Source organism: Rhipicephalus microplus, chromosome 5 (genome assembly GCF_043290135.1).
Source record: "Rhipicephalus microplus isolate Deutch F79 chromosome 5, USDA_Rmic, whole genome shotgun sequence".
In the NCBI taxonomy this organism is placed as follows: Eukaryota; Metazoa; Arthropoda; class Arachnida; order Ixodida; family Ixodidae; genus Rhipicephalus; species Rhipicephalus microplus.
In genome coordinates this window covers 61992677-62018620 of record NC_134704.1, presented here as the reverse complement: position 1 = coordinate 62018620, position 25944 = coordinate 61992677, and the positions used below count along the sequence as shown (strand labels likewise).

Genomic DNA, 25944 nt, shown 5'->3' with positions numbered 1-25944 from the left:
GGTGGGAACATCAAGGTGGCGTCATCAGTCACGTTTTCTTACTTAGCGTCTTTTTACAGCGAACGTTATGTTTTTGGTGTCGTCAAGAAGTATTTTACCCGTAGAAAATTTTTTTCTTTAGTATCTTTTCAAAAACATCAAATTTTGATATGCACGATTTATTGCTTGGAAGCTATCTAGGGGACTAAACGTAATATAAGTGAAAGAAAAAAAATTGGCCCAGTAGCTGCATGCTTCATGCAATTGTCATCGAAAGACGATAGTCTTGTGTCTGGAGAGAGTGAACTAAACGTTCATTCGATGTTCTGTGCGCGAAAATTGTTGAACTGTATTCTGGAAGCGCTGTGTTAGCGAGTCTCGATCCGTGCAGCGAAGGCGAACGAGCGCATCGAGACACGTGAGACACGAGTGCTATCTGGCAGTTATCTTCGAAAACGAAGGAAGGCGTGCGCGCCCGTCTCAGAGGCGATAAGGTGAAGAACGCAAAGCGACGGGCAGGCGACACGACTGTGTCGTCTTAGCAAAGCATTAAGAACACTTGCCTTTTTGAGCACTGCGTTGCATTGTCAGCGCAGCGTGATAAATGTTACGGTACTTAGAATTACTTATGTATGCCTTCTCCAGTATAAAGAGACGCATACAGAATATAGACGTGTTATTATAGTGCCTCAGATATGTGCAATAATAGCTATTGTAATTTACAATCGCACAAGTATGAACGCTGAAACTTACGCAATATTGGTTGGCGCTGCGGATAGGGTTGGCTGTTTGGGATATCTTTTGAGGCCATTTGGAGCATCGTTACGGCGGGCAGACAAGTGTACCAACAGACAGACCAAAATTGTGGCGTCGAAGTACTTCAAGGAAGACTATCGTCGTTATAAACAATAAAGAATATAAGCGATGGCCGACAAGGCTGGTCGTGTGAGCGCTGTGTAGCAGAACTAATTTGTTTTCCATGATATCAACCGCTTAAGCGCATAATATACATGACATCCTGGAGCACCAGCGTCGGGAACGACAAATACGTGCGTTTCCGCATCCGCAGCTTGAAGTCACAGGCGCTCGCAAATAGATAATGCAGAATTTATTACGAACGATAGCCGTTGTCTAGTACCAAATTTAGAATTGGAGGTTCGACAAGGTGGCGAGTTCACTCTTTTATAATGGTGGTAAAGACAAAAAGTTACAAAGCGATACGGAAAAATTGAGTTGCCCCGAAGTGAGAGTTGTAAAGACGAGGAGGAGAGAAAGAGGGAAAGAGGAGAGAAGAGGGAGAAAGAAAATAGGGAGAAGATGCAGGCTGGTAAACTGAATGCATGTCCAGTTTTGTATATGTCCACAGCTTGCACAACAAAAGTAGGCTTACGAAATGAAAAGGAGAGATAGAGAAAGAAAGAGAGAGGGCAAGAAACACAGAGACGAAGAAGGAGAGAGAAAGTGCCAATTCTCAAAGTAACCTTTCCGCATGAAGGTGCATGGATGTCCAAACTAAAGTTCAGGAAATGTTTTTTTATGCATTTTCCGAAAAGGCATACAGTGCGATAAACTTCAATCGATTTAATTATCAGGCGGGTATCAGTTTCACCATGGGGCAATGCAGCACCAACTTGGACACCCACAACTCGTACGACAAGAGTTGTGTGTGCGTGTCTATTCGCGCAGCTACTTCTCATGGTGATCCCACCCCCGAAAAATTGTGTTGGTGGTATTAGCCAACACAATAAGCCGCGTTTATCCCATGCTAGAACATGTCACATGCTCAGGATAGCAATAGTCGAAACGTTATAAATAGTATATTCTCATTCTTAAACTCCTTAAGAACGAGAAACGTGGCAAATAAGGCGCTTTTAGCTTGAGCTGCTTCGACAGTTCCGTGAACGTAAACAAAGCCAAATGTCTCCCGTTGACGTAAATCTAAATTCAATTAGGCAGTCGTTCGCATCCTCGGGAACGTGCGATAGACAAAGCCTCTCTACAGAAGATTCGTTTCCAATATCTTTTCTATGCCGTTGCTTGAATTTACAGTTAAAAAGAAGTGTGGAGACGAAGTCAAGTGAACTCCTTTGGCAGCTTACAATTGAATCCTCCGAGGCATTCTATTCAGTATTCTATGACGTGGGGGTATGGATATCGCGAATTTAAGGGCCTTTCTGCTTTGTGCAAGTGAAATTTGTTTGGGTATTGTTCGTCGTCTCTTTCATGTGAAGATGTGAAGCTGCTTTCATGACGACCAAAATTGCATTGGTAAATTACTTCTAGCGCCCAAACAGCCACAGGCTTAGTAGCTTATCCTCGTATGTGTCTCATACGTATTCAATAACGTATTGTGAATGAAAAAAGAACTACAAAAGTCATTTTTTTGTGCACAACATTTATACATAACAGCAACTATAGGATAGAGGCAGTGTCACAATCCGACCTATTTTCCTATTGCTCCCTCTAATTCCCGAGCGTATCATCTTGTTGATTTTGTAAAGTTGAAGCAGATTTTTGTGAGCATGCGAAACTAGAACCCAGTTTTCATAGAGGCGTTTCTTTATCCCCCTTCCTCTCTAACTATTCGTCAGCATTTGTATATGACTGATTTCTTTAAAGCTTAACTCATATTTACAATTTTTCGTAAGCGTATGATGCTTCTGTGGACTTGCATAATCGTTTTACAAAAGGGGTAATTATTTTGCATACATTATTGTGCGACAGTACAGTGACTATGATCCACGGCAAAAATTTCTGAATCAATTTGATTCTGGTCGCAATTTGATTCCGGTCACGCAGAAAAAAAGGAACAAATTGTATGTTGCTCGTATAATATGTGCGTAGAAAATCTCCTGATCGCTTGAATGAGTAATTTACCGTTAATCTCCTTAAAGTTCAGACAATTCCAGCATAGCATATGCATTATATATAACATTCCACCATTTTAAACAAATATAATATGACTACGTTCTTTTTATTGATGACTTCAGACACTTTATTAATTTGCGGTTCCATTGATTAGGCAAGGTACGTGATATTTTAGCCAGGAGAAGCCACTTTAGATGACCCCTAATTTGTCAATTATAAACTTACCTGTGGCAAAGAGATATTATGGCTTTTAGGACACAATTGCTGAAAATCACTGTGATACAGTTTTGAACGCTTTTCAAAGTGACATTTTACGAAGGTACTTTTCCATACACACTCATTGAACTTTTAAAAACAAATTTTGCGTAGCAGCCACGGCTTGCTGCTTTTTAAATTTTTGCTGATTATTCACCACGTCTTTCTTCTAGCTCTGTCTCATTTGTCTCTCTCTGTCTGTATCGTTGTATCTTTTTCTTGCTGCTTCTATTATTCCTTCCATATCTTCCCTTTCTTTTCCTTGCTCAAGTTTTCACTTCTTTTCTCTCTTTCTATCCTTCTCAATTTTGTGGTTGTTTCTTTCTCACTCCCTCTACGTTTCCGTGTATTTCTTCCTATGTTTTTCTACCTTTTCTTTCCCCACTTTCTTTCAATTTATGCATTTCCCGTTTTTGTTTTCCTCTTTTTAAACTCAATATATCGCCCACTCGAGGTATAGTATCCCGCGGTGGAAAAATCGGCGCATTGGGAGATCGCGCGCTTGGCGCAAGTTTATGAGGAGTGACGCAGAACGTGAAGAGGAGGATGGAGAGAGCACGGACCATCCCTGTTATACTGCGTTATACACCCTATAAATGTAGCGGCCATTCAGGACGACGATGCCTTTTGCGAGTGTGAAATAAAACAACGACAAGCATAACTTTCTGCTGTAAACCTAGGAAGCGTCTGCTGTAAAACTCGAGAACGTAAGCGAACCCCCTGCTGTCACCCAGCTGCTCACAACCCGCATCGCTCTCATTTCTTATAGCCCTGCTGTCGGGCACCCTGAAGACTTTTCAGAAGTTTGCTTGCGACGGTCAGGAGCTGCAGCTGCGCTGCTTTCGCAACACGAGCATCTCAATCTCGGTGGCCCAGTACGGCCGCTCGGTGCCCTATCACATGCTGTGCCCGCCGCCGTCGCACGAGGAAGGGGGCGCTACGAGCGCCAGGCGGGAGCAAGAGTACAACGGAAGCGTCGAGTGCATCGCCAAGGAGGCACTCAAGGTGAGAAGAGTTGAGCGTTTCAGAGACGTGCTCAACCAAAGCTGCGCCACCGAAAGACCGAAGTTTCGCGAAACCAGTAGCGTCGCGATGTGCCACTAACAAGCAGAGCACCCAGAAAGGAAACTTAGCAGTTGTCCGCCAGGGTGTATCAGTGGCTACGGGGCTCCGTTGCTGCTCCTAAGGTCGCGGGTTCGATCACGGCCGCGGCGGTCCCATTTTGGAGGATGTGAAATGGTCGAGTCCCGTGTGTCGTGCGATGTCAGTGCAAGTTCAAGAACGCCAGAAGGTCGAAATTTCCGGAATCCTCCACTACGGCATCTCTCATAACATGCCCTTTTCGAGACGTGAAACGCCAAATGTTATTATACTGACTTAGCGGCTGACAAACGATAGTAATATGTGGGGTTTTACAAGCCGGAACCACGATATGATTATGAAAGGTCCTGTAGTGAAGGGCTCTGGAAATTTTGACCATGTAGTGTTCTTTACCATGCACAAAGATCACGTAGTACACGGGGCCCTAGTATTTTGCGCAATTGACTATAGAGAAATCGAGAAAAAGAAATGCCGCCATCTCCACAAAGTGACTGATGATGTAGGAGTTGGCTCGAAATTGGTCAGGGGGACTCGTGAGTCCTTCGTACAAGTCATCTACCGTCGTATAAAGAGGTGGCACGTTGTTACAGGGGTGATTGCATGTACATACACACACAATGTATATTTGTTGACATATCGATTCAATTATATACGCTTGATTGATACGTGGGGTTTAAAGTCCCAAAAACTACGATATTATTATGGGAGACGCCGTAGTGGAGGACTGCGAAAGTTTTGACCACCTGGGGTTCTTTTACGTGCACCCAAATCGGAGCACACGCACCTACAGCATTTCCGCCTCCATCGGAAATGCAGCCGCCGCAGCCGGGATTTGATCTTGCGACCTGCGGGTCAGCAGCCGAGTACCTTAGCCACAAGACCATCGCGACGGGGTTTAATTATATACACTTTTGTATACATATCGATGCAATTGTACACAAGGATACATTAACAATTACAATGCTATGGGACACGTTTTCCTTTGAAGATTACAATTTTCGTGGTCGGTGAAGTATGTGGTCAGGAGATCATTAATTACAAGTGGCAATTGGAAGTTGGGGAAGGCAATGTCGATACATGTCCCGATTGGAGGTTCTCTTTGCGCCGCTTGCGTGTCGCCTCTTCTTCGCGGGCTCTCACTTCGGGGTCTGTCTGCCGACAAGCCATCTTGGGACCACAAAGCGCACATAATGGCTTTCAGATGTGTTGTAGGTACTTCGCTTTTCAGCAGAATGAACAATGACACAGCGGGTGAGTCCCGTCACAAAAGTTGTGGCTGGTGTGCAGTGGGTACATTGCACAGCTGCGCCTCTAGTGGTCACCTCGAGAACTGGCACAAACGCCAAGGGACTTGCTCCGAGCATAATAAGCTTTTCGAGGAAGCTCCTAAAAGAGAAGAAAAGGTGTCCCTGCAAAGAAACAAGACTTGGTTTGCTACCCTAGCATGAAGGTGGGGCAAAACAAAATAGAGGCATTAGGTGAGGCACAGTTTGTTTACAAGCGAGCAGGGTGTCCAACCCACTATACTTTCCACTCCATGTGAGCTGTTGTAGTGATTGACATCTTCGAGAACATATGATACGACCATGTAAGAATGAGTCAATGGACTAACTAATTTACAAAGAACGTTCGCAAGAAAGTTCAGCGAGCCGCTCCATTTGGTATTGTAAAGATGGAGGCCGAGAGTGAGATATAGAGGGAGGCAAATTTTTGCCACAAACGTTTACCGGGGAAAAGAGGAACAGAAACAAGAGTTGTAGTGGTGACGACGTGGTCGTGCACGCACACAAAGTTTCATGCAACTCGAGTTAAATCTTCGTACTGCTTTCTGGTTAGTTGTTAATATAAACAATAATATTCCTGCAGAGGCGACTTTTTAGCACACCTAGTCTTAATGACTAGGTGTGCTTGTTTATAAAAAAAAGTGAAGCTTGTTTTATAAAAAAAAAGGCAGAAAAGAAGGACGGGGTGTGTTGAACGTTGTTCTTCAATTAAAGATTGTTGGTAATGCTGCAGTCTGATGATAGTCAATAACGTGAAGTCGGCATTCACAAAATAAAATTATATCATTATTTGGTGCAACAAGGAAAATGAAAGCCCAATCACATTTATCTGAGGAGTAGATTAGAAAAGAGAAGAGAAAAAATATTTAAAAAATCAGATGAGAGAAAACATTGTGAATGGAATAAGTGCTCCAGGACAATTCAATAGCGGCGGCATCTACCTTCACCTATCCAACAAAATATTAGGAACTGAATACAAGTTGGAGCTGTAACTTCCGTATTCTTCTTGTGTCCCATTTAGTACAGAGACAGTAGGTCTCTTACTTACATATTTCGCATGCAGCCAGTAAAGGAGTTTACGGAGCGAAGACAGAAATATAGTCATTTTTAAATATAGCTTGCACGCAGATGGTTGCTGTCATTAATCGCTGATATCAGATCAGCTCGCTCATGTAATCAACCGGTTAAAATGCGCGTAAAAGGGTGAGAGAAAAAGCGCGAACAATATGTTGTGGTGTTTATATTGCGATTTTATCTTGGTGGCAATAAAACTACACCAGATTTGTCCTCAATCGTAATATGGATGACTTTGGAGGCTTTTTACAGCCATCCAGGTTACAACCACGCGAGAAGAAATGCAATAGAGCAGATGACATAGATACAGCACTGTCCGCGTTTTTTTCCTTTGCCCGTGTGCTTACATTTATGACCCCCCACACAAATGGTATTGCGACTTTTGAATATTTCCGTTTGTGTTCAATGACTTCAAGAATGAGAAAACAGAGGCTACCTTGCAGCCTACTATCCCATTACTTATTTAAACTTTTTTTTCGACTGTCTCATTGGTATTCGAGAAGGAGAGATGCTGTAGGCTTTTTAAATAAGAAGGACGAAACCTTCCCAGTGCAAAAAAAAAAAAAAGCTTATTTTGAACCAAGTTCTAATAACTTTTTATAGATGAATGCTTTTAACTAAATTTATAAAAAGCTGTATTAGGTATTTCTAATAATATATGAGGATGGTCGTTAACGACTGTCAGCGAACCGGATTATTGATAAATTTGACGCGCTGATACATATCTCTTTTCACATGCTACCAATGTCGTCATAGGTGGTGGAGGCTGCGTGTCGAGAGAAACGAGAGTGCATGGTGAAGACTGATGTCAAGTCCTTTATGGTTGACCCTTGCCCTGGGGTGTACAAGTACGCCGAGGTCGCCTACAAGTGCAGACCCAGTGAGTCATCACATGTTCTGGTCTCTGCTACCCACTCTTGTCTTCTTTCGCGTCCGCTGTAGGTCACCGAAAATTGCACAGTTGAGCTCTCTCACTATTGCGTATTTAGAGTTTCAAATTTGCGTCTTTAGGAGCACTTTTTTTAACGTGCTTAATCAAGACAATGACACTCTGGTGCACATAGCGATTGCAGTTTATAGGTGTATTCTTTGTACCATAGAGTTTCCAATAAGTACACAAGAGGGAACTCTGGTGCTAGCGTTTATGGGTGCTGCAACGCACGGCACTTCTGCCAGCATTATAGAGACAGGCATTACGCAGATTTGGCGAATCATCGTACTTTCGGTGGTGTTTGCTTTTGCCTTGTTTGGAGCTGCTTTGCCATGGAACAAGTGTCGGCAAACGTTCAGCAGTTGAACTTGTCTAACTTAATTTTTTAGGCCCACCGACTCAAATCGGGTCACGATGCTTACAACGGTCCGTTCTTTTATTCGAAACAAAACCAAAAGACAGCGATAAACAAAGTCACAAGGGCGTTGGAAGCTCACAAGCACGAAGACTAGGCAAAATTGTGTATTACACATCATTCCCGTGCTCGCTGAACGATCGCAGCGTCGGAGTCCCAACTAGTTAACTTTATGAAACTATGTGCTTTTTGCACTGTTATCTTTAAAATTAGCCAAAGTGCTTTAATAAACTTCAATCACTCTAAAGCTTCTTTTTTGTTTTCTGTGTGTTCGCCAAGCACATCAAGAACTAGTCCATGTTTAATTCTTCGTAAAGACATGGACTAGGACACAGGCAGCAGACGAGGCTTTCTCCCAGTGTTATTGTTCTTTATGTCTCGCATACACCGTTTGATTGACGAGCACTCTCCCCTCTTACAGCCACGTTCTCCAACAGGATAGTGTGCGAGAACGGCGTGCTCAACCTGCGTTGCCACAAGAATCTGCGCATTGTGGTATACTCGGCAAACTTCGGAGGAACCGAGAAGGGTGTGCCCGAGTGCCCACAGCGGCAGGACGTCAAGCTGTCCGGTGCGTTTCTTTGAGTGTCCATGAGGTCATACATAGTAATAGTGTCCTTCCACTTTTTTGTTAGTCCGGGCTCTCCATATATGCACTTCTGAAAGAGACGTGCGTACCCTCCTTGGAGTTGGAGATGATTGTATTTTCGTCGAAAAATCATTTAAGGTTTAAATTTTATTACCACATAGGTACAAAACATCGATAAACATGGTGGGAGACATAATAGACTTGCCGTGTCTCTTTAAAGAGCGTCTTATACATTGGCAAGTCAGCACTGACGGCAAATATTCACACACGCTTTTTGCTTTTCCTTAATGTGTTGATTTTGTCATTATAATTTATATGTTATTACAATAAACTTCGGATAATTCCGACATTTTTAGCACCGTTCGCACATGTTTTGTATCAATCATTGTAAGTTGAATTGTAATAAAGTCAAACTGAATAACAGACAGGTAACTGTCGTTAAATTGGACTTGGATGTTTACAATGCGACCAATTACGTCCACGCCATCGAAATGAGCGTGGCTCTTAGAAATGAGAGTATGGATATCGATGTCGATTTCTTGTATTAGAATGCAGCAAGTCTAAGAGTCCAAAAAGGCACTGTGTAATAAACATGTTTAGAGGTGCCGTTCGTCCAGATAAATGCGTGCTCTTCAAGACATAGTATGATATGCCTTTCAAGATAAGCGGTAGGCGTTTTTTTTCTCCAGTACATTGTCACGCCTGTTACTTGAGTGCAAACGATAAAATTTTCAACTGATTGGTTATTGCTTTGATCGAGAGTATAATTTTAACACAAAAGTGTTGTATGCTAGAGTTCACCGAAATTTCAGGGATGTACATTCGTCACGAAAATGATGTCTAAAAATAACACATCGGAACACAAAAAGTGCCATTACAGGAGTCAAAACAATGGCCTTTCGGTAGGCGACAGCAGCTGCCGGGAACGATATCCACTTCACCATGGTATCACAGTTTATATGCTTAAAGCAAAATGCCTTTTATAACTACCACTGTCCTCTCAAAGCACTCTTCGTAAAATGTAATAATGCACCATTACCATGAAATCCATGACTAGTTCCTTCAACGCGTCAATTCTCTGCGTCCATCCTATTGGGCGTGTTTCCAATAAGAGAAGTGAACTTTTGTCAACGCCTTAACACACTGGCCAGGTGGTGGCCTTACCCAAAGCGTCGGCGTGGCTAATATCATTTATCTATACCAGAGTCCAGCATCTCCAAGAAGTGGATGATGGTGAGGTGGGAAAAGCTTCGGGGGTTTTTCGGTGATAACGTGTATCCTCCGAGGAGCAGCATCCTAGTCCGCCTGGCGCCGCGTGCGCTTCGCCGCCGCTTTGCGCTCTCGAATTTCAGGGTCTGTGTCTCGTTGAGCCCGTTTCGCAGCGGCTTCGTTGGCGCGCACCGCCTCGGAATCTGCCCAGCGCCGCGCTCGCTTGGCGGCAGCCTCTCGAGCCACCAAGCGTGATCTGACACGTACGGCGACAATTCAGGAGAATGAGAGATGATGGGCGCACCGGCGCAGTCTCGCGCAGCCCCACGCAACAGCCAGTCAGAGAGCAGGGGCACTTCCAACGCTGTTTAGTGTCCGTTTACCTAACTGCCATATTGCACATATTTCTATACGACAGCGCCATCTAGAAAACCAAACGGGAAATAGCGATGACGACACAGAATGCGTACAGCGCCATTTTGTATATTGTCACCCAACTGCAGTGTGCATGCATCTCTATGGAGCAGCGCCATCTATTCATCTATTCTATGACGAGAGAGACGCTACTGGGTACGCCGGATGGACGAGGGATTGCCCTAGACCACAAGGAACTTTGCCCCTGAAATAGGCCTGCAACGCACGTTGCAACGCGCCAGCTTCACCTGGATGCAACTTGGCGTTCCACGCTTGGACTCGCCAGGGAACACAACGCGCGTTGCGTTTCCCTCTGATCGGGCAGTGGCGTTAAGTAACTCTACATGCAGCGAGTATGCCACCTTAGTCCAAGCTTGGCCTACGATGAGTAATAGTCTTTAACTGTGATTCAACTGTCGAACACCAACAGACACTCTATTTATATCAACTATCTTATAGCAATGTATAGTAAGGAGTGAACTAGTTACATAAAGAGACGTTTTACTTCCGAGATATAGCGATTCATATTACAGAAGGTCAACCATGTTTTTGTATTCCTAATAATCGATTTACGTGGAGTGAGTAAAGTGAAGACAGTGCTTTGAGCGTCAAGAAAGGCTGGATTGTGATGTTTCGAGATGCCGCCTGCTCGAGGTCGAGGTGAACGTTCGCCCTCATGCCCGTTGCAGCGCAAGTCAGCTGCACGAAAGCCCTAGCATGGCTGGTAGATGCAATATGTTTACATACAATGGCCGTGGATTTAGTATGAGTCTTTGCGGTAGTTAGACGTTTTCGTAGCAATAGCGTTGACAGTTGGGCGAGTTGTTTCCGAATAGCTCTGCTGTCTCTTTTTATGTGGACTGTACTGCTAGGCAGTTTGTTAGAAATTCGACTTTTATTAAGTTTTGTACAGTTTGTGCACTAAATCAATGCCAAAAGGACATTGAAACAAGGAGAAATGGCAATTCAAGAAGTGTTTTTTTAATTTTTGTTTTGAAAATGCATGAAAGTCGTCTGTGTTACCGTTTTAGCATACGTGCCTGTGGCGTAGCCAGGCGGGGGGAAACACAAAAACCCGTGCCCCTCCCCACCCCACCCCTCGAATTTCTTTCACCGTGGTATACAGAGCAAAAAATCACAATTTCAAGTGGGTGCCCTCTCGAAATCACAGAGGTGCCGCCCCCCCTTCTCCTTCCCCCCAAAATTTTGCCTATGTTTCTGACATGTACCGACGTAACTAAATCCGAATAAATAATAATAGATGTCACAATGAACATGGTTACAAATTTCGCTCGATGTAGAGTCGAAGTCTGCACGATTACCGGCCTTGTGTCGCAGTGTGCCAGGTGAGTTACGCGACCGAGACGGTACTCACGTCGTGTCACGGGAGGCGCAGATGCACGGTGGCGGCCACCATGGGCACCTTCGGCAACCCCGGCTGCCACAAGGACTCGCGGCTCTACCTCAAGGTTGTCTACACCTGCGGTAAGCCTCTGCACTGTTGGGTGGAGTCATTAAGGTGTGTCTCGTGTCAGTTTTTAACGAAAGCGTTACATTACAGAAGTGCGCCTAATTGTGCTTGTTCGTACATGATTAAGAAGTGAACAAACACCGCCGGACACCGGACAATGATTGAATGACAGACAAAAGCGCTAATTACAACATAAAATTGGCCAAGCTATGAACAACAACAACAACAACAACGACAACAACAACAACAACGAAAATCTTGCTCAAGTTACGGCTATTAGCCCTATATGGTACTGCGTAATCCGTATTTCCCCGCCAGCGGGATCATATGGTTTACTAATTGCTAGGGTAAGCAATTACAGAAACTTCATGAAAAACTGGAATAAGAGTCGCCAGATGATAAGACGCCTTGTATAGGAAGAGAAGAATGCAGAAATGAACATTTGATTCGGGGCTCGGACATCCTATTTGTAGGAAAGATCGAGTGGTATACATGAGTCTTTTGTATATCGCGTGGAGGTTTGTTAAACCTGTCTGAAGTTTAAATTAACAATGAAGTAAGGAATATTAGACCGTGCACTTTTAACGTTCTAGTAGGAATTAACAGTAGGCGAAGTTTTCCGAAACATTTATGCTAAATGCACTGCGAGGAGACGCATGATGCGCAACATTTGACAAAGCAATGCCGTACTCGCGTGTAATTTTAGTACATCCTCTAGAATTCGTACGTAGCACGTGAAGTCGAGACGGAGGTATGAAGACAACCCGTTATTTTAGTTTTCAATGCGAGTGTGGTGCTTTGCGCGTCGAATTAAGGCCTGAACACACGTGTGCATTGCATCGCGTCAGCAAGTGGCTCTCTGACGCGGTGCCGCATCCTCTCCCTGTGGAGAGACAGGGTGTGCGGTTTCACGAAGCTGCATCCCCCCTATCCTATACGGAGAAAAACGGACGTCGCGTCAGGAAGTCAAGGGCTGACTCGCTGCAACGCGTAATCGTGTGGTCAGGCCTTTAGTGTGCACATTGTTTGAGGCTGTCTTTCGTGTTTGCCCTGCAGCGCCGAAGGAAATCCTGAAGGAGCTCGATATTGGCGGCACGGATTCGCCCAAGGACAGGATGGATGAGGAGGAAGAAGGATATGTGGAAGAGGCGGGCTATCAGCCATCTTCCTCCAGTCCAGAAGGTGGGCCGAACACACCTGCCAAGTCCCTACCGGGTAGGCTGCGCAGGTTTCAAGATTAAATAGGCTTTAGAGTATCGGGCAGAACTCAGCTACCCGACAAAATAATAATAATCCTAAAAGAAATGTTTAAAAGTGCAAGCACTGCGCCATTTTCTTGTTCTTCGACTCTGTGAGAAATTTTGTTTTCCTTCTTCTGGTGTTTCGCTATGCTAAGTTTTGTGAAGCAACTCCTAGTAAGGGACTCCGGATTATCTTTGACCACCCGTTGTTCTTTTGCATGGACCCCAATCAAAGTGCACGGTTGTTTTCTCATTTAACTCCCGTCGCAACGCAGCCACAGAGGAAGGGAATAGAACCCGTATTGACTGTTACCATGCTTCACTCGCCATGTATCGTGTTGGATGGTGTGACAACCCCACGGAACTTGCAGACTAAAAGAAAACCGTGATACCCTCTTTTCCCCACCTTTGATTTCATTCTTTAACACCTAAACCTACCCTTTTCCCACTTTCGTAAGGCAGTAAACCAAATGTGACTTTGGCGGTCCTCCCTACCTTATCTATCTGTATCCCATCTCCACGTTTGTATGGCCGGTCGTTGAGATGAACATGTCGCATTTACGATTTTCCCTATTTTTTACTTGTCTTCCCGAAAATACCCGATTTCTAAGCATGGATTTACTGTTCCAGCTGGGCCGATGGACCAAAACTTGGTGCCGGAGCCGTCGAACAGAAAGATTGACATGCTGAGGGACAGGACCGCGGAGGACGACAAACACGTCAACTGCACCTTGAATGGCAGCGGACACCGGGCGATCGGCTTCATCACGGAATGGGTGGCCGCTTACAAGTTCGTAAAAGGTACTCAATGTGAGCAGCATTGTACGGAAGGTGGTAGTCCGTCACTTGAGTATGATTGCGGGAAAAAAGAAAGAGGAAAAGAAAAGAACACGTGAGAAAGAGAATACTCTGGGCGTGTTTCCTTTTTCGTCTGTATGTACATTATTGCGCTACTGTTCTCAAGTATATATTGTGAAAGGTTGGTAGGCTATGCGGGCATCAATTGTTATCTCTCTCTCTCCCCCCCCCCCCCTTGCTCTCCCAAATTGTGAGTTGTGAGATTAACGCGACTTCTATATCACATATCCGTTTAAGTTGACAGTTTTTATGAAGGCTACATGAAGGTCTGTTGCACATATTGGTTTGCTCGCATAACCGTTGTCTTCAGCTCTTTAGTGCACCAAGGATGTGCGATGGAATTTACCCGGTTTCTCGGGTATGTACCCGTTTATCTTTCGAGATGAGGTCGGACACATGAGGCTAGCCTTCACAGCTTTGCTGTTGATATTCATCAACGTTATGATGTTTTCCTGGCGTTGAAATTATTGTCTTTTATCTACCTTCACTCGGATGAGTGGTTGGCGTATCGAAAATGTTTTGTTTTATAACGTTCACGTCATTTGAAACAGCGCACAATCGGGGCACAGAAGAGGCTACAAAACTCAACGCCTGTGTTTTGTGGTATATGTAACTATGCGCACGTACAGCAAGTCCGCCTAGCCACCTTTTTGAACTTTTGTGTGTTTTTCTATTTCTCTCCTCCACCTCACTGTCCCGACCAACAGCGAACAAGGAGAAGTTTATCCTCTACGTGTTGCTCAGTTTGGGCTTCGGCGTCGTCGCCTTCCTGGCGGTGCTGTCGGCTCGCCTGTACGCACAGGGACGTCGCGAAGAACCGCACGAGCCCGAGACGAAGTTGTCAGAGCCGCTGTCGGGCTCTTTCGACGATTGCGACGGCGGTGGAGTGGGAGTGGACCAAGTGGACACCTCCACCGGGTGCTCGGTGACGAGGCACGCGCACACCATCGAAGTCGTGCGCTACGCCAGCAGGCCCGGCATAAGTCACCACGACAGCGATACTTATCCGAGGGCACCCGTTACGAGGTCGACGACTAGCTACTACTACAGCTAGTGGTAAATGGGCCGAGGAGGAGACTCGGCTTGAGTGTTTTTTTTTTTCTCGTTCGCACTATTGTAACCTCCTCGAGCCTAAATGCGCACACAGGAAATATCACGTCGATGCCAAATTAAGCGAGAGCTCTGATACCCCTGTCACATGGTGAATGAAATGTCATTTCCATTGACTCGCGTTAAGTCAACCTAATGCAATTATTCGAGCGTGCTGTCATACAAGAGAAGGGAGGGAGCACAACAGGTGGACAAATAAGAGCGAGGGAGGGAATCACAGGTGGGTTAACTGCAAGAAAGACTTCTGGTTTAAACCGCCCTGGTAGTCTAGTGGTCATCGTGCTTAGCTGCTGATCCGAAGATGGCGTATCGAATCCGGGCCGTGCTGGAGGCGAAGTATTAGCCGCCAGTGTGCTTAGGTTAGGCGCAGGTTAAGGCGTTAGAGGGGATCGAAATTTCTGGAGCCCTCCGCTTCGGCATCATTCACAAACACATCGTTGTTTTGGAACCTAAAATCTCGGCAGTTATATTATTTAAGCTACCTGTTTGCTACCCTTGCGAAGGCATAAATTACCAGAATAGTAGTTATAAACGAGGAATGGAAAAAACAGCGGAGGTGTGGGAAACGAGAATCAGTCTTCTAACAGGTCCACTACCGTGTGACATCTTCCGACAGAACCTTCGTATACTTCCGGTGTGACGACTGTTTAGGCCATGGTTTTAAGCTGCTAGATGAGTGGCTAGGTGAAGGGGTAGGCCAGCGTCTTCGGGCGTGGCCAGGTCAGTGGCCGTCTTGGCTAAGGTGGCCACTCTGTCGTGACGGGCTGTCGTGGCCATCACGGCGACGACCTGCGCAAGCTGTAGCATAGGAGAAAACAGTGAAGTACATGGTAGATGGATTCCGCAGTGGCTGAAAGCACCGTTGCCGTCGATAATGATCTGCAATGTCATGTATTGAAAAATGATGACTATGACTATAGCCTCCCGTGTGGTGGCAACGAATGAGAAGAAAGTTAGGAAAAACTTGCCCCCAAAAGATGTTGTCTCCGAGAAATAAGGTGAGTTCCGGGGAAAATGCTACTGTTCTTCTGTAGCGATCAAACTACTTTAGTTAATATTAAAAGAAAAGCGGCGCACAAAAAGACAGAGACAAAGAAGAGAACCACACACAGCGCTGCACTCACAACTGAAAGTTTAATCCGAGCAACAAGAATTTAAAAAGTAATAGCCGCGCATGACAAGTGAGGTACAACGAGATTAAATGATGCGCTCATCAATAAAAGTGAACTCTTTTTTGTGCAATGTAACCGAGGTCTGGCTTACGCAGGCATCACGTGACTTGTTAATATGATAGGCTTCAGACACCTCACGGGTGAATTGATCGTGGTGCTTAAAAATAATAACAGTGTTAGACAGATCAGGAGTGCACCCACACGTGGCACAATGCGAAGCCAAATGGGAAGGCGTGCCGTTATGCAAAGAGAGATAGTGCTCCCGCAACCTTTTATTGATACAGCGGCCCGTCTGTCCCACATAATGACGGCCACAAGATAAAGGAATGCGGTACACCACCCCCACAGCACAAGGCACATACTTATTTCTATGGTTTACGGCACATTTCTTAACACCTGGCTTGTCCTTCTTGTCTAGCTTATTTGACACCAATGCGCATATCTTTCCCAATTTATTGGGCGCCCTAAAAACCACATCAACTCCGTAGCGGGAACCAACATTTTTTAACCCATGTGCCAGTTTATGCATATAAGGAATTGCTGTGAACTTCATTTTTTCCTGATTGATTTTCCTAGCTGCACGTCCTTTTAAACCACCAATTAACTTATCGCAAACAGCCACAATTATGTTAGGGGGGAATCCTGCTTCCTCTAGTCTTGCAACTTGCTTAGCAATATCTTGCAACTTGCTTTTATTATGAATATACACGAACTCGCGCAACTTTCTATTCTGTTATATTGGTTAAATAGATTGGAAAATGAGCGTGTTTAATGAATGATGATATTAGCACACGTGTAGCTTGGAGACTTCGTACGAAGTCCAGTCTGGAATGCAAATGAGTTTTTTTTATTAATTTGACTGAAAATGTGGTTTTCAAAACGTCTAGTGTTTCACCCATGACAACGAAGGAGCGACATTAAGCATGAGTGACATTCGTTGTAAATGACATTTACATTTGCCATGGAACAGGGCAGCAACTCGCGCATGTAGAGACTCGGATGTGCGTTTATTCACACCGTTCGCAAAGGCCTGGTGGTTGTCCTCTCTTCAGTAATACGGGCACCTCGATGTAGAAAAAGACTACTTCGCCTGCAGGTTTTCGGAACGGATGGTGTTGCGTCTTCCGAACGCCACGCAGCCGTTGTTTCAACTCTGCCGCGCAATCGAGTGAATTGCGTATGGCCCGCAAGCACTAGGGTGCGCTATCTCAACGTAATTTCAGTGCTGTGGTTGCGACAGTTTGTACAGTATGTACAGTAACCAATTTTAACGGTGTAGCAACAGTGCCTGTGAGCGCTAGTTGAGTTGTATAACGATGAGCATTATGTTGAGCATATCAATGGCCTCGCTAACTTTGCCTAGCATGCGCATAGAGCGAGGAACTGTGCTGAGACAGAGTTTCCATGAGAAGGTTGAGGTCAAAGTTATCAGGAATCGAACGTTGAGGGGAAATAAAATGTAAAGCGTTTGCACCATATGACATCCTTGAATTCGCATGAATTAAAAAAAGATTAACTATAGTTAAGCTTTTTTTTATATTCACGCCAACATGAGTGTGGTTGTGATACGAGTAATAACGTTTTCGGCAGTGCGGCTTAATACAGACTGTCCGGCTCTACGAGGTTGTGGTTCTTAAGAAAGGACGTATTTTTCCACATTTGCTTCAGAATTGACCGGTAAGAGCATGTGACACCATCGCCCGGGCAATGATGTAAAAAGTCAATTTTTTTCTACCAAGTGATGCACAATTCTCGATGGCAAAGCGTAGGGCTTTAGGGTAAAAAAAACTGATACCTTCGAAAAAATATAAAAAAAATTCTCGAGAAATTGTTCATTCAGCTATTGGAAGAATTGCTAGCTTCGTTTTTTTTCGCTTGTGTATTCTAGCGATATTGTTCTCATCGCTACAGCAAACTTGCATGACTTGGGCCATTTCGTACACAAATTAAAGGGCGTGAAGGTTCACAAATCACACAGCAGCACTGCACTGAGTGTGCTTAGGCCTGAAGTGTTGGAGAGGCCAAATTTTACTCGCGGCACTTTCGAGGCACTAACTTGTTCTACTCACCCAGCACTTCTAGCAAGCGTTGGGCATGGTTCAGCTGACCACATTGCCCGAGGTGTTCTTACAAAATTTATTTTGTACGCCTTGATTAAGCTTTTCCTTACTGTACGCATGTCTTGGGACTTGGAAAAGTTCAACTTCGAAGCCATCTCCAACTTTACGCATATGAGTGCAGTGTGTGGCTTGGAAGAACTTTAAACACGTTGTGATTAAGATGTTATACCGCCTGTCAATATGGACAAAATGTGACTGGTTTGTTTCATTGCAGTTCTACCTGTGTTAAACATCGAGCGTAAGCTACAAAAGCGGCTTCCTTGTACAAATATTTATTGAAGCCAGTAGCTCAAGAGTTGTGTCTTTTTGTCGTTTTCATCTGAAATATCGCTCTTTCAGTTTTATTGCTATCTCCCGTTTATGACTAACTGACACAATGCTCTGCGCAATAGGCATATTGCACTTCGTGGCTCTCCAAAAGTGCTCCAACTCTTCACATGACCTCTATACCGAGCAACATAGTTCAGTTCTTTGTTCATAGGCGCACACACGAAAGGCAAAGATGTCACTCATTCGGTCTGTGAAGCATGCGGAATCATGCGACCAATTCTAGAAAAAATGCGTCACAGAGAAGGCGCTCTTAAAGGACTGGAACGCTCTATTCAAAGTTTTGGCGGACGACTATGCCATACGCGAGTGTTACACAGGTGGCAAACGATACGGATGTAGGAGACTCAAAGTTGCACCGGCGGTGGGCCATCTTTCTGCGGTGGTTATGTGAGATATGTGAACTTACTAACGTTCTAATCTAAGCAAGGTTAGGGCTTAGTTTTTCAAATTCGCACTAATACGTGTTGAGCGCGATGACTTTAGCACTCGGCCACCGAGTGTGGAAAAGCGGCTCTTGTCAAAACCTAAACCACACATGATCATTTACGTAATACGATCCAGGATGTTATGTGCGGGAAAATTTATTTCCCGTCGACTGAAGTGTCTTGTATGTCTGTCCTAAATGCCCGTTGGTATAGCATTGAAGTTTGGGTGTGTTGATTAAACGTTGGAGGGAACGAAACGCAAAAGATGACGGATGCTAGAAAGGGTGACGCACACACAACGCTGTTTGAGTCACCGTTCTTTTTCCACGTCCTCTTTTGCGCTGTGCTCTCTCCGATGCTTGACGGTACTTTGGCACCGGTATTTTCACAAAGTCTGTAATCTATTTTTGTGCACACTAACAGGTGTACCGTCGGTATGCGTTATGTAAGTTGACTGTTGCAAGCTTGTATTTGCACAAACCTCAACTGCTCACTTTCGGGGCAAGCGTGTTGTGTCACCACCCAGCACTGATCTTTTTGTATGTGTTAATGCGTGCAGCTCTATACAGGACTGTTATTGTGCTTCCGTTGATTTAATTATTTGGTAAAATTATTTGTGCAGCCATCCTTTTAATTTCGTTCCAATATTGGCATTACGCTTATTACGCCCAAAATTTTACTGAGTGAATAGTGAGTGTATGCATGCCGTGGCGGTTCAATGAACCAAACAAATGAATTCAAGCAAGAAAACTGGTGACAGAAATTTGAAGGGGGTGTTCTTCACAATGCTAACTCGACTCTGAAGCTTCCAGTTTTATAGCTTACTGTGAAGCTCGTCATTCATATGGATTGCTAAGCTCCCCATAAGCAGCTTGCATACATGTACAAATGCAATAACTTACAGAAAGTGTGACTGTCTGCCTAATAACTCAACACCCTAAGACAGCAATATTGGAGATAGGTTTGTTTGAATATTATCTGAAACAGCGGTGGTGAACCAATTTGATGTGATGAACGGGGGGGGGGGGGGAGGCCGGAGGGCGACTGCAGAAGTTTTTTTTTGTAGTCCGTAAAACAGCTGCGCAGATTCTAGCTGTTCCGCGAAATCCGATTTGAGAAACACTGTTCTAAAATGTACCTTTTAGTTTCATTTTCTCAAACAAGAAGGAGAGCGTGGGCATAGTTTGTGCATCTCGTTACAACCCAAAACAGCGCGAATTATTGAGCGATGAAGACGGGTACTTTTGTTTGTTGGCTCAGTTCTTTTTCTTTCTTTTTTTGGGGTGATTGTGTGACAAGGTGAACATTTCTATTTGAAAATTTTTGGATTGTGAGATTCTCACGTAGAACTTCTGCAGGTGACTGTTTCTGGAACAACTTAGTGAAGTTCTTTCTCACGTGGCCCCTTGGTTGGTGCGATTTATGTAACAGCCACCGACTTACATGATAACGCGAAAGTATTTTACCTTTCGAGACCAGGGCTGGCTGCTCGAAAAAAAAAAACCAGAGCTCATAAATCAGAAAATTCTTGCAACAGAGTGACGATCTCATCAGTTATAGCGAAGAAACAAACAGTAGATCTGTTTTAGCACAATAGCATAGAAGCTGCCCAACCAATAAGAATAGCAGGGACCGTTTCGAGAAACACCGGTGTTCATTCTTGATACGATAAACTTGTAAGCAATTGAATTTATCTTAGTGAGTAATTGTTATCGAATTGGTTATTTAAAGATATGATTACGTGACTGTTTTGTATGGTGCAATACTGTTGTTTTAAGTCTGCGTGTCTCTCTTCTTTTAATTATAGTATGGTTCAAATGCAGTGTTGGTGATCTATTTAGTCACTACTAAGAAATGTTATGAAAGACCTACACCATTAGTGTGCTGAACTGGACTCGTTCGCATTTGTTCACCTTCGGGCATTTGTGCAGCGTTTTACTTCTCTTTCCAACGAAAGACAATGAAAAAATGAGGGAATTCGAGAGAAATTAGGCAGTAATATATAATAATACTTAGCTGCGAGTCCGCCTGTCCGGTGCTCTTCAGATTTTTGTTTCGCTAGACAATATGCAGTAATTCCACTACGGCGTGAAATTATAATTTAGTTAGCGTGAGAACGGAGTTTCAACATCGGGTTGAAACCATTCGTGTGCCATGATAACCATTGACCTTATAATGATTTATATATTTGTAGTGCCAAACACTGGATACGTAGCATGGTACAGAGTGCAATATTTTTCTGCCAGATACAAACTAAAACGAAATTCTTCATGAGCAGGGTTTTTAAAGTTGGTTCAGTAAGCTTACACCCTCATTTTTTAGGTTGTCATGCGCAGCTGTGCGATTCAAGCTAACTTGAATTGACGCAGCCGACAAGAAAGGCATCGTGCTTATACCATGACATGTCGTTGTGGCTTGAATGATGACAAACACATCGATGCACTTGATGTTTGTGTTTGGACTGAATTCGCCTCGATGGTAGAGCCGATGTTGCGTGATGTTAGCCTGGTGTTGCAAGCAGTCGCGTGTTGTTGTTGCCAACTGCATTTGTTTTTTCCCCACCGTGCTAACTGATCATGAAACAGTTCTTTACTTACTGGAGCACATTTTTTTGCTTACTTTTATGTTCAGATTTGCCGCTTTTCTTCTCCACATTGACATAATATGGAATGTATAGAAGGAAGCGAGATTCATAGGAATTCTATCAGGGGGCCAAATACTTTGCGGATGTACAGAGTTCAACACGCTTGTCTAGAAAGCTGACGAGGCATGATTCGGACTGCACGCGCGATCATTACAAATTACGCATAGCTTGAGGTAGTTCCCATCTAATAATGTATCAGGAGCAGCAACGCATGCATAAAGCTGAGCTGCCACAAACTATGCGTTCTTGGTACACGTAGTTTATGCACTTCGGGATGAGCCGCTGCAGCGTTCTAGAAAAGCGAGTCCGAGCTTTGTCCTGGCAGCTAGCACTTTTGTTTTAGTGAGCTCAATGCACTGTGAGTTCACCTTAACTATACACGCCAACTGCTTCTGACGGTGAATACGAGAATTTTCGAACGAGGAAGTGTTGCTTATTCAATGAGTGTGAATCAGTGCCAACTGTGTCACAAAAGACTCTGCACAATGTGTCGCGACTTTCACCGCATTTGCTCAATGTCACTTCAGTTCACATGTCTTCTCCTGCACGCAAACTGGAGGAAATTGGACCTGACGGAGCAAGAAGCTTTGCTTTATTTTCTGGCTACTACCTACAACCGAGATGCTGAAAGAACATCAAGGCAATTGAAGATGCCTTTAGGTACCCGTGGACGCTTAGAAAGCACGCTTACTAAGCATTTTTTTCTGTGCATGTCTCCTTATTGTTTCTGTATGAAAAGAAAAGATGTTCTATGTTTCGAAAGATTTTAATAAATACCACTGGATATTTTGTTACTGTTCCTATTGCCTCTGTTTTATCTGATACAGAATGATGATCATCGCTGGAATGAACTAAACACAAGCTAGGGCGCGCGTATACTTCTTTGTGCAGTTCGCAGTAAATGCAGTCTTCTGCATAAGTTCATGAGAACTCTTATCGTTACCGTTTTCTTAGTCAAACTCGACAAACGGTGCACAATACCGAGGTATCGGAAGTGGATACGTATGTGGCTATCCAAGCATGAAGTCCGAGTCACTATTATGAACATACATGATATATCTGAGCATGAACGTCATGATGGGAATTCCTGCATGTCATGATTTCCATGACAGAAACCTTGGTGCTCGCGCGGCCACTTGATTTTATATAAATATATATGAAGAGTGTGGGTTCGGTTGCCGTAGCAAATAGAAAAAAAAAATAAAATAAATTTCAAGTCATGAATGTCGTTTAAAGGTAGGCAGCGTGTGTCATGCAGCTCCTCACCGACTACTTCGCGTTGCATCGTTTAACACAGCTCGTTGAATATGCCCGATTTGTCGCAAATGTTCTTTTAGCGTAAAACGTTTCTGATATACCTACCTTCATTAGCTTTATTTAGATGGGATGAGTTCGATACTCATTTTTTTTTCCTCATTTATGTCCTGGTACATTCATTTATAATTTTTTGAAGTTCGCGCCCACTCCATTAAAAAAACAATGCCTCGATGTGCGTTGACCAAAAACAGAGCGCGCATCACTAGTTTTTTTTTTCCTATTTGCTTTGTCCGCCACGGTGGATCAGTGGCTAAGGTGCTTGGCAACTGTCCCGAAGGTCACGGGTTCGATCCCGGCTGCCGCGGTGGCATTTTCATGGAGGCAAAATGGTAGGGATCTGTGTGCTGTGTGATGATTGATTGATTGATATCAGGGGTTCACCGTCCCAAAACCACCATATGATTATGAGAGACGCCGTAGTGAAGGGCTCCGGAAATTTAGACCACCTGGGGTTTTTCAACGTGCACCTGAATCAGAGCACACGGGCCTACAGCATTTCCGCCGCCATCAGAAATGCTGGCGGTGCAGCCGGGATTCGATCCCGCGACCTGCGGGTCAGCAGCCGAGTACCTTAGCCACTAGACCACCGTGGCGGGGCGTGCTGTGGTGTCAGCGCAGGCTAAAGAACTCCAGATAGTCGAAATTTTACGGAGCCCTCCACTGCAGCGTCTTTCATAATCATATCGTGGTTTTGGGACGTAGAGCTCCAGATACTACTACTACTACTACTACTACTACTACTAATTGATAAGTAATAATTTATTAATTAAATATTTATTAACTTCAACGCTTAGGTTTTTCATTATGTGCCGTTCTTTGTTAGCCTAACTAAAATTGTGTTAGGGTAATAAAAGAAGTTGTTTACAGGATTTTATATTTGCAGAGGCATGACGCCAGGCTGAAAGATAGAGTAAAAAAATGCATCTAGAGAAACAAGTCAGTGACGTCAGGCAGAAATGAGGTAGAGACAGGGATTCCCTGGCGCATCAGACGTCGTAGAAAGACAGCTTGACAAAATTTGACTTGAAATATGACGAGGTGGTGCATTGCTATTTGGAAATTTTGGAGCACAAGACTAGTCGTTCACAAGAACAAGAAACACAGGACGGGTTCTTAGGCAGAAGTGACCCGCACTGTTTTCTCGTTCTTGTAAATGTCTTCTTTCGATTAAAAAAATAGAATGAGGCCTGAAAACCTTTCGCGGAGCGGCTGCTGCTGCTATTTGGCGTTTATAAAGTAGCTTTGTTTACTTGGCTTGGCTTACTGACGGCTTGCGGAACATCGGCCATACCAAGACGAGTAAAGGCGTAAGTGCACAGATACATTTTCAAAATTTATTTATTTAGTAATGCTTTCAATCCTGTGAGAAACTTTTACAGGAGTGGAGTTACACGCTAGTGATGACCACAGACATGGTGATACACATTCACAAAATTATACAAGTTACATGAAGTTACAAAAATAACAAAAACACGTGATAATAATGATGTACCTATGTCATTAAGGAGTAGAAAAGGTAACGCAAGAGCACTTGTGTCAGTTACATAAAAAGTGCTGCAAACTAATATAAAGCAAACTAAGTAAGCAGTCAGGTAATTGGTGAACGCTGGCTTTGCAAGCTTTCTAGTCAGTTAACTATATAATGATGAAGGTAAATTAAGTGGGTGTCCTCTGACTTTTAGCAACAGTCAAAGTTTTTTTGTGAAGGAGACATTAATCGTTGGAAAATAAATAGTGATAGTTATTTAGTAAACGTTATACGGTGGTATATTGTGAGTGGTAAAATAGCCACACCAAATGGCATTCACCTTCGTCTTGTTGTATAGGTGGCTGTATGAGGAACCGTGTCAGCTTATCTATCCGAGCTTTATAACTTTAATTTCCCGTTGAAGGACTTTTCAATAGGCACTCGACTGTGTAACATCTTTACTCAGTGCAGCCTAGTTTTCTTCAAGAGAGATGAGCTGAGGGACACACTTTGAATCATACCAGGGGAAAGAGGCACTTGGGCGAGACAGTTGCCGGCCAGTTCTGACACCGCCTAGCTGTGGGCGGAACCCGCTATGGTGACGTTGCTGCTGACGTTGACCCAACGATGACGTTCATGATGACGCTGCTACAGGCGGACCTCGCCGCATCATCATCATCATCATCATCATCATCATCATCATCATCACCATCACCACCACCACCACCACCACCACCACCTTAATTATCATCGTCTAAACCGACACCTTAGAGCTCTGCAAAGAAAACGTAATTGTACGATGACACGGCGTTAAACTGTGCATTTCTACACGCGAGGGCTGCAGCCTCTGCTAATTACACCAAAAATATTTTAGGAGCGACAAGCCAAACTATACGCAGCTACACCGCAAGCCATAACTTTCTGCACCTGCCGGAACCACACCGCAGACTACAACCGCAGGCCCTGCTTTGTCGACTCTTCCTTGCGAGCTTCGGTGTTTTTCTGCGGGAGCTATTTGCGGCGTCGCCTGTTGGCCGCTAGCGTGTGGCGCTGACAGGCATAATCACCGGAGCTTAGTTACAGCCCGGAAGGCTGGAGCATGAAACTTTTTGGTATCGCATATGAGAACTACAGTTAATTGCTGAGAACTGTGTGTCACAGATATACGCGACCCTAGAACCACGGCGTGCGACTAAAAGATCGCAGCCTTTTCATATCCAAAGTGACTGATAAGACGGCGAAGACTGATTAGTGGCGGTCGCTGAAAAACGGCAAGCTCTTGAGAGCACCCGGAAGTCGCACAGCCTTTCGTGCTGTCAACCCAAAGCAATGTATCACCTGTAAATGTGAACTCAATTTACTTACCTGAACAATTGTTCAGCCAAGCCCCCTCCTGTACGCATGCATGCGCGGAATTCTGTGAAATGTGATTAATTCGATTCTTTTTATTTTCTTCTTTAACTTGGAACATTTGGATACACAGTCATAAATTAGATTTGGGCGCTAATTTGTAAGATGTGTACACTGTCTTTACTTGTTTTGGTTGTTTTGTATGTGTGCGTACAAGTTAGGTGTACAATAAAACTTCTCTTTCTCAACAATTGTGGCTCAAATCCCATTGGATACACTCTACTTATACATGTGGGGTTCCCCTGAGTGGCATGCAATGG

The 25944-nt window shown here is 44.1% G+C and overlaps 1 protein-coding gene across 2 annotated transcripts in view; it reads left to right on the top strand.

The window, feature by feature from the left end:
- LOC119173835 (protein eva-1 homolog C) overlaps positions 1–22288 on the top strand; it is a 122069-nt gene extending 99781 nt beyond the window's left edge. Inside the window, exons 2-8 of one of the 2 annotated variants that reach the window (XM_075895573.1) lie at positions 3872–4107; positions 7317–7440; positions 8328–8477; positions 11457–11603; positions 12646–12771; positions 13461–13631; positions 14396–22288. In XM_075895573.1, coding sequence (XP_075751688.1) covers positions 3872–4107; positions 7317–7440; positions 8328–8477; positions 11457–11603; positions 12646–12771; positions 13461–13631; positions 14396–14742 — 1301 coding nt within the window. In that variant the 3' untranslated portion in view covers positions 14743–22288. Of the gene's footprint in view, positions 1–3871; positions 4108–7316; positions 7441–8327; positions 8478–11456; positions 11604–12645; positions 12805–13460; positions 13632–14395 lie in introns of both variants that reach the window. The other variant, XM_075895572.1, reaches the window with a different exon arrangement.
- Positions 22289–25944: the final 3656 nt, after the last annotated feature.